Genomic DNA, 8,502 nt, shown 5'->3' with positions numbered 1-8,502 from the left:
AAGTGGGCTATGTTTAAACCAATGACCGGAAGTGGTGGGTGGGATCAACTTGTACGGGTCACTTCAGAGGAAACTAATCTAAACAGTGTCTGGATCACAAGACAAATGTAATGTCAGTGCCAAAATGGTGCACAAAATTATTAATTTGACAGTCAGGGATGTGAGATTCCCGACGTCTTTGGAGCAACACGGCTCAGATGCGATGGTAAGGACGTTTCTGCAGCTGTAGCAATATTCACCGGGTACATGTATTGTGTTTACATTTGCAGTTGTGAGTGAAGTAGAGACCTTTCCTCACTTTCCACACTGCAGCACACCGACCCGGATTATTCGGCCGCATACGTGGTCATCGACACGGACTGCGGGTTGAAAGGCTTCGGCCTCACATTCACTCTGGGAAAGGGCACGGAGATTGGTAAGATTTATAAAGTATAGCCAGAAACAACACACAGTGTAACTTCATAACATGTTATTAAGAACAGCACGAACTTCTGGTTACAATGTTGCTGCTGCGTTCAAGTGCCCGTAATAAACTCCGAATTTGGACTTTCTGAATCTAACTTAATTCCAATAATTGTTACATTAAATACCAAAATGCTACTATTTTAGCTCTTACAACCAAAGCAAACATATCTACAAAACAACTAAATACTGACACACAAAAAGCCATAGTGGTAAATATACTATTTAATAATGAAATGTTACATTTAGGTAACAGAAAAGTTTCCATAATTCTGACTGTAGTGTAGTGGAAGATAACTTCTTTTCTCTCGTGCTTCTGTGCAAAGTTGAACCGTACATCGCCATCTTGTGGTCATTTTTATTTAACACAATATTACCGATTACAGCTGCATCCGATCTATGGATCATATTATACATATGAGGTTTGGCAGAAATGTAAGGCTGTCTGGAGCCTTCAGCCTTTTAGAGAGTGTTTTTTTGCGGACTGTAACCCGCAGTGGTGCGTGCTGTGGAGGCCCTGGCAGGACTGGTTGTTGGGAAATCCTTGCAGGTGATTGTGAGCGACTTCCGCGGATTTTACCGCCTCCTGACCAGTGACGGCCAGATGAGATGGGTAAGAACAGGCACACAAGCAGAGAAAAATATAGTGTAGTAATATATAGATAACAATCACAACAGTCTCATTGGAGAATAACTTGATTACTTTAAAATGCTGGATGGCACACAGTGCGTTTTCTTTTCCTGCCTCCTCCCTAGCTCTAATAACATTTTCCTTCTTGCTTACTTGCTTTTTCCAACATGGAGAGAGTGATTCACATCCTCTTATCTTGTCATGGATTCCTTTAACTACATTTATTAACTTATTTTAATAAGATTTCCGTCTTTTTTCTGCGCATCCAGAACACTATGATTCATGATGCTTACCTAGATACAAAAATACGTCCTGTTTGGTTACCAATTTAAATTTAAAATCCTGACTGATTGTGTGCTCAGCCAAAAAACAGAAGTAGAAGAGGCTCTTCAGATACAAAAAAAGCAATTTATAACATGTGCAAAAGGTAACAAAAATGTTTGAAGGTCCAAAAGTCCTGGTTAATAAACACATGAGCCGAAGTGGTCAAAATATTTTAATTCTGCCCACAAATCCTATTTTAACACTCTTTTTACCAACTTTAACTGGATCTTTATTTCCATCAGGTCTTAATTTTGCTTTTAGTTTTTTACAATCTGCCTCTTTTTTTGATGCATGATGCATTTTTTCAGAACTACCTATGTAATGTTGAACTCATAAAGGGGATGTCAATTTAAACTCTTGTCTGAACCAGTTGGGCCCAGAGAAAGGAGTGATCCACCTGGCCACTGCTGCAGTCCTGAATGCTGTGTGGGACCTGTGGGCGAGAGCAGAGGGCAAGGTGGGACTGTTTGATGAAGCATTATCAGGAAAAACACAAAGTATGACACTTCATGACTCACACCTGTTGCCCTCATTTTCCTGCAGCCGCTGTGGAAGCTGCTTGTTGACATGGTGAGTCAAAGGAAATGTAGAGGTTTGATTTATGTCCAGGATGTGATCACAAGGGAAATAGCATGTCTTATGTGTGTCAATTCAGGATCCCAAGCAGATTGTCTCATGCACTGACTTCAGATACATCACTGATGTGCTTACAGAGCAGGAGGCTCTAGGTGAGACTGGTTTATGACGTACAGTTTATGTCCAGTACAGTTTGGGGAAAGAAATCCCTTCTTTCTAAGTGCAGCGTAGTCAAAGCAACAGACTCTTTCTGCTTCTCTTTTCTCTTTCAGACATACTCGTGAAAGCACAGGAGGGCAAGCAGCACAGAGGTGAGCACACTAAAAAGAGTCATTATTTACAGGGCTGAATGGGATTTTGCGGAACGAAATTGCCTCTTTAGAACTGACAGGAGTGCTTTTAGCCTGTATAATAGGCCTCTACATTCCACGGCTTCTCTATTAAAATGCACTTCTCCTCGAGTGTTTACTACCTATGTGGACTGCTTCTTTTGCCTCACAGAGGATCACATGCTGAAAGAGGGTTATCCTGCCTACACCACCTCCTGTGCATGGCTCGGATACTCAGACGAGCAGCTCAAACAGGTCTCTGTGCTCTAAAATGCCATGTCATTTCTCAGGATGTACAAATCATTTTTCAAATATCCATGACAATTCTGTGTTTCTGAAGCTCTGCACAGATGCACTCAAAACCAGCTGGACCAAGTTCAAGGTGAAAGTCGGTGCTGATCTAGAGGACGACATACGCAGGTGCCGCCTGATAAGGCAAATGATTGGACCCAATAACACAATGGTAAGGTTGTTTTTGCCTGCACCATTGTATCTACCTTTGGAAATAACAGTATAGTAAAGTGGTTTTGTATTAGATGATCGATGCCAACCAGAGATGGGACGTAGCCGAGGCCATCAGCTGGGTGTCCAGTCTGGCTGAGTTCAAACCTCTTTGGATCGAGGAGCCCACGTCTCCAGATGACATCCTGGGTCACGCTACTATCTCCAAGGTGAGAAAGAAGTTTGATTTTCCAGCTTGTTCATGCATTTGTGTGTTGAAGACATGGACGGACTATGAGATAATGGGCCCCTGAGCACGAGACATGTAAAAGGCCCCTCACCCCTTCAAAAATACAGTAGGAGCAAGCTTTTTCGTTTTTTTTTGCATCTCTGTGGTAATGTGTGTCTGCGGTAATTTTGTGTCTCTTTGAAGTTGTTTTGCATCTTTTTGTGGTCGTTCTGCGCCTCTTTGGAGTAATTTTGTATCTCTTTCGTGGTTGTGTGGTATTTCTTTATAGTTGGCTTGAGTCCCTTTCAGTTTGTGTCTCTTTGTGGTTGTTTTGCGACTTTGTGGTCATTTGTGTATTTCTGCCTACTGGTCCCGTTCAGTAATCCATCCATGGTTGAAGACTGATAAAAGATTTAAAAAAAAGATATTGACTATGTTGTTGCAGGCTTTGGCTCCACTCGGGATTGGAGTGGCAACAGGAGAGCAGGTCAGAGCTCAAGTTTGTCCTAGCATATGTGTCACTGGCTGGTGAAATTATAGTTTTTTAGTTGGGTAACTGTTTCCTCTCCAGTGTCACAACAGGGTGATGTTTAAGCAGTTCCTCCAGGCCTCTGCCCTGCAGTTTGTCCAAATAGACAGCTGTCGGTTGGGCAGTGTCAACGAGAACCTGGCTGTGTTGCTGATGGCCCACAAGTTCCAGGGTAAAACTCAACAGTCACATAAGAGTAATGTATGGAGCTCCAAAAGCAATAATATAAAGCTTAATTTTTTTATGGAGCCTCGGAAAAGGGAGTAAAAGGTTATCAGACAAGTTAAAAATATAACTGAATACATCAATCAATATTAGCATATCCAGAGTGTAATATCTGTATCAAAAACATGGCTACATGCTGCTATCTCTTTTCCCCTAGTGCCTGTTTGTCCTCATGCTGGAGGAGTCGGTCTCTGTGAGCTCGTCCAGCATCTAATTCTGTTTGACTACATCTGTGTGTCTCGAAGTCTAAACAACCGGTATGAGCAGGATTTATTTTTGTCGCCACTTAGAGAGCTCTAAGCACGTTATAATCTGCATCAGTTTTTCTGATTATTTTTTCTTTCCAGAATGTGCGAATATGTAGATCACCTTCACGAACACTTCACAAGTCCTGTGATGATTCATGACGCCCACTACATGCCCCCCAAGGTGAGATGAAGTATAGATGCCAACTATAACTTAAAAAATACAAAATGAGTCTCTGCATTACTCTCAAAAAACAATGTTTCTCCTTTACATCCACACTTGTTGCTTTAGGACCTTGTTTGAGTACACTGTGCATATTATTCTCAGGATCCAGGCTTTTCTTGTGAGATGCTTGAGTCCTCAGTGCAGAGACACCAGTACCCTGAAGGAGATGTTTGGAAGCTGCACATAAACAAATGAGGACTTCATCTTAAACATTTCACTTACTGTAAGGCTCTTTTACACTTATGATTAGACTCAGTCAAGTTGAGTGAAAATGGATTACACTAATGACCTGTAGCAAGTTGTAAACATTGTAAACTGCAAGAATACGTGTAGCAGATACTGTCAAATAGACTTTTGTAATACTAAAGTGTGTTTTGCTGCTAGGCTCCTGTTGGGTTAATAACAAGTCTGTATACATCAAGCTGACACAAATGTAAATGCTTTATTTACAAATTTAGATATTAATATTTAAAATAAGGACAATGAAACAGATGTAACTGGAATTTGTTCCAAGCAACAAAAACATTCCTTCTATAGCAATCAAACTTAGTACAATACAAACTTAATACAAACTACAGAAAACCCAACGTGAGTGGAGATTTGTTTTTACACGCAGAAGAAAACACATTTCTGTAAGAACTTAATGTGGTTTAAAGTGTCAGTTCACCAAAATCACAAAATAATTAGCCCACTTACCTTTTTAAATATATATATGGTCTTTCTAAAAATGGGAGCGAAGTACACATACTATACAGTACATACGGAGCAGCGTAATTTCTAAAGCACCTTCCACACACTTATACCTCATCAGCATTAAATTGGGACTTTTACACAGCCATCTGCATCTTAATGATGGGATGAGGGTTGTAGTCGCAGATCTCAAAGTCCTCTGCGCGGAAATCATCAATACTCTCCACTTTTCTCAGGATCTTCAGCTTTGGGAAGGGGCGGATCTCCCTCTGAAGCTGCAAATTTAGACAGATGAACATATGTAAGTTCGAAATCAAGCAGAGAACATGGAGAAATGAAAACTCTTCTTTAACTGACCCACCTGTACTTTGAGAGGTTCGATGTGGTTGACATAGACGTGAGCATCTCCCAGAGTGTGAACAAAGTCGCCAGTCTGAAGGGACAGAATAAACATTTTTAAAAAAACACATGGCAGGTGAAGTGAGGTGATGGAGCACACAACAATACGCTCAAAATCAGAGAAGCGTTAATTACCTTGAGTCCTGTGATGTGTGCGATCATGTAGGTAAGAAGTGCATAGCTGGCGATATTGAAAGGTACCCCCAGGCCCATATCACCTGAGCGCTGGTACAGCTGACATGACAGCTCACCATCACACACGTAGAACTGACACAGGGCGTGGCATGGGGGCAGAGCCATGAAGGGCAGGTCTGTAACATATGAGACATAGGTTTAAAATAGACTGATAACACGTCACTACAGTCAGATTTAAAGAGAGCTCTTGAACAGTTATTTTTAATTTTGTACATGCTTCACCTTTGGGGTTCCACGCACACATGATGATGCGTCTGTCCTCTGGATTCTTTTTGATGGTGTCAATGACCTTCTGCAGCTGGTCAACACCTTGTCCTGTGTAATCTGTTGAAGGAATTGATAAAAAGGAATAGTTCTGCATTTTGCTTATTCACTCTGTTGCCAAGAGTTTGAGCAAGATTAATAAAATAATTCACTGCGCCCAACCAAGAAATAGTCCAGCACATAACCCCCTGTAAAAACATAACGTGTCGTTTTTACACATTCACAAATTAAACAAACGAGATATAACGTTTCGTTACCTTCAGACAGAGCCGAGCTAGCAGATCCCCCCCCCCCTCCTTTCCAGTCTTTATGCTAAGCTAAGCTAACTCTCTGCTAGTTGTAGCTTCATACTGTACAGACATGAGAGTGAGATCAATGCTTTCATGTAACTCCAGACAAAAAAGCAAATGAGAGCTTTTCCCAAAGCGTCTAATTATTCCTCTAAGGTTGCTAAAATGAGTAATGTAGCTGTTGTGTTTTTTTGTGCATAAACACACTCTTGGAGAGATGGTTCTACTTTTAAAAATAGAGGCCTAACTGCAATGCTCAATGGAGATCTACCCACAAGCCTTTACGAAAATCATCCAATTAAAATGTCCACTAATACTTAATGTGATTAATTGGCTGCATGATGCCCGAGCCAGCAGCATTTCCAAATGACTTACATCATACAGGCAAATCCACAGAAGTGGAGGCTTGCAGAAAAATGCAGCCAAAAAACAAAAAACGCCTTTGTCCCTGCACAGTAAACAGGTGTGGCAGTGACATACTGAACCTGCATGCATGTTTGTGTACTCTGCACCAAAGTGCCTCCACTGGAAACCGTACACAGGTCCCAGGTCGCCCTCCTCTCTATCTGTGAACCCAAGGTTGTCCAGGAAGTCACGGGACCCGTTGGCATCCCAAATCTTCACCCCTTTCTCTGAGAGATCCTTGGCATTTGTTGATCCCTGCGACCACACAAAAAAAGAAATATCAGAGACCAACTCAGTGCATTTTGACACAAAACCTCAGACAGAAATGCTCCATGTGAACTGAAAGGGTCAGCAAATTATCATCTTTTCTCAGCTACTTTCTGATGTTTGTTGCCACTACTGTAGATATTTTCTGGTTTAGGTGCTCAAGTTTTGAGATATTTAATCTCTGAGATTTCTGCATCTGATCCAATACAGAGGGAGTGATCGGACATTTGAGGTGCTCTAAAAAAGTTCAAGAGCAAATCAACTGTTTGTGTCTGTCGATTTAAGGTTTTTTTCCCTATATATGGATTTGTCAAAACCAAAGCAATCAAACCCAAAACTATCTGCATGGCTGGATACCACAATATTATTTTTTAATAATTTGGGTGAATTTACTCTAAATCTCTGCGTATTATCCTCACCTTGATAAACCACAGCAATTCTTCAAGGATCCCTCTCCAAAACACTCTCTTGGTCGTCAGCAAGGGAAACTGATCTACAAATAAACAGATAAACACGTTATTTGACATAATTAATTACAGCAAGTTGTTTCCAGTGCGAAGTACATTTTATAGTCTGATCGATACTGCATTGTCGACACCAATATTGATATTTGAGAGTTTAAAAAAATAAATCAGATCATTTTACATAAAGACATAAACAAACATGTCCATTTTAAAGATCCCTTAAATTTGGTTATGAAAAATGGTGACCCAGGTATGTATAGGGAATTTCACAGCTGAAAAATGAACTAACAAACCTGTCAGCGCTCCCTGGTGGACAAACTATATAACGGTGGCACGGTTTCTAAATTACAACAAACACATCTTTGGCATTTCTGTCCTGCAGTTTCCTGTTACTTATCAGCCGACATAATATGCTGGTGCAGAAATATTGTACTCCACTACACGTAATAGTTAATTTGCAGATTAAGATTTTACAAACAAAACATGATCACTTAAAAAACTGTTAAAATGATCTCCACCGTGACCACCTGAAACATTAAAACGCTGCTTACCCATTATTACCTGAATAATTATTATCCAGTACATATGACACTTTGAGTTTACATTTTGAATGCAGGGCTCTTATTTAGGAGTATTTTCAGTGTGGTATTAGTGCTTTTACTTAGTAAAGGGCCTGAATACTTCCTCCACCACTGTTTGTTACCAGTATTCTTAACACTTACAGTAAATAGATAAAATACCAACTAACCTCGCAGACTGTATCTGGCCTGAGCACCGAACACAGAGATGACCCCTGTCCCGGTCCGGTCTCCCTTCCTGCGGCCGTGCTGCATGATGTACTCGATCTGATCCAGATACCCGCGCTCATCACAGAAAACACCGAAGTTCTTCTGCTCTGCCGCCGTCTGGGTCTCTTCCTCCTTTTTACTGCCGCCCTCCCTGTGCAGCTCTTCGGTGTGTATTTCTGAAGTGGCGGGCATTTTTGCAGAGACGATTTTAAATGAAGACCAGACAGAGATAAGTGTTGTTTAGTGTTACCAGTGCAGTTTTCCCGGGTTATTCTGAAGCTCCACACTCTTCCCACAAAGCGTCAACAGCCAATAGTGGGCCGGGGATTGCTTCCGGTTTGACAAACATCTCGCGTGAAAACTGAAAAAAGCGCGTTCTGCTTTTTTTTTTTTTTTTTTTTTTACTTAAACACTCAAACAGGCAACTAAACATAGTTGTTGTTTTTCAGAGTACTTTCTTGTACCATGACTGCAAAAAGTTATACATTATATTATAGTAGTAAAGAAATTAAGTAAACATGAT

The 8,502-nt window shown here is 40.8% G+C and overlaps 2 protein-coding genes across 3 annotated transcripts; one reads left to right on the top strand and one right to left on the bottom strand.

The window, feature by feature from the left end:
• Positions 1–42: 42 nt before the first annotated feature.
• Positions 43–4,804, top strand: enosf1 (enolase superfamily member 1). 2 transcript variants are annotated; one of them, XM_044177117.1, is made up of 15 exons: positions 43–205; positions 313–415; positions 960–1,075; positions 1,788–1,874; positions 1,961–1,987; positions 2,073–2,145; positions 2,266–2,304; positions 2,495–2,577; positions 2,663–2,785; positions 2,859–2,993; positions 3,438–3,479; positions 3,564–3,693; positions 3,904–4,003; positions 4,094–4,175; positions 4,320–4,804. In XM_044177117.1, the coding sequence occupies exons 1-15, from the start codon at positions 125–127 to the stop codon at positions 4,410–4,412; spliced, it is 1,314 nt and encodes a 437-aa protein (XP_044033052.1). In that variant the 5' UTR covers positions 43–124; the 3' UTR covers positions 4,413–4,804. The 2 variants fall into 2 exon arrangements, with proteins under 2 accessions (XP_044033052.1, XP_044033053.1); XM_044177118.1 differs by lacking the exons at positions 43–205; positions 960–1,075 and having other exon boundaries at positions 307–415.
• Positions 4,641–8,303, bottom strand: tyms (thymidylate synthetase). Its single transcript, XM_044177120.1, has 7 exons — positions 7,940–8,303; positions 7,147–7,220; positions 6,541–6,715; positions 5,724–5,825; positions 5,442–5,617; positions 5,269–5,340; positions 4,641–5,182 (listed from the first exon to the last, which is right to left on the bottom strand). Exons 1-7 carry the CDS (start codon positions 8,169–8,171, stop codon positions 5,045–5,047), a joined length of 969 nt encoding a protein of 322 aa, XP_044033055.1. The 5' UTR covers positions 8,172–8,303; the 3' UTR covers positions 4,641–5,044.
• Between the last annotated feature and the right edge of the window lie 199 nt (positions 8,304–8,502).

Source organism: Siniperca chuatsi, linkage group LG19 (assembly GCF_020085105.1).
Source record: "Siniperca chuatsi isolate FFG_IHB_CAS linkage group LG19, ASM2008510v1, whole genome shotgun sequence".
Classification (NCBI taxonomy): Eukaryota; Metazoa; Chordata; class Actinopteri; order Centrarchiformes; family Sinipercidae; genus Siniperca; species Siniperca chuatsi.
The sequence above is the reverse complement of the archived record's forward strand: the minus strand, read 5'-3'. Positions and strand labels throughout refer to the sequence as shown.

Coding starts and splice junctions, on each gene's coding strand:
- enosf1 (XM_044177117.1), top strand. CDS start 125: ATGGTGCACAAAATTATTAATTTGACAGTCAGGGATGTGAGATTCCCG. Junction 1,076..1,787: donor GTGACGGCCAGATGAGATGG/GTAAGAACAGGC, acceptor TGTCTGAACCAG/TTGGGCCCAGAGAAAGGAGT. Junction 2,146..2,265: donor TACAGAGCAGGAGGCTCTAG/GTGAGACTGGTT, acceptor TTTCTCTTTCAG/ACATACTCGTGAAAGCACAG.
- tyms (XM_044177120.1), bottom strand. CDS start 8,171: ATGCCCGCCACTTCAGAAATACACACCGAAGAGCTGCACAGGGAGGGC. Junction 5,341..5,441: donor CACACATCACAGGACTCAAG/GTAATTAACGCT, acceptor CTGTCCCTTCAG/ACTGGCGACTTTGTTCACAC. Junction 5,183..5,268: donor TCGAACCTCTCAAAGTACAG/GTGGGTCAGTTA, acceptor CTAAATTTGCAG/CTTCAGAGGGAGATCCGCCC.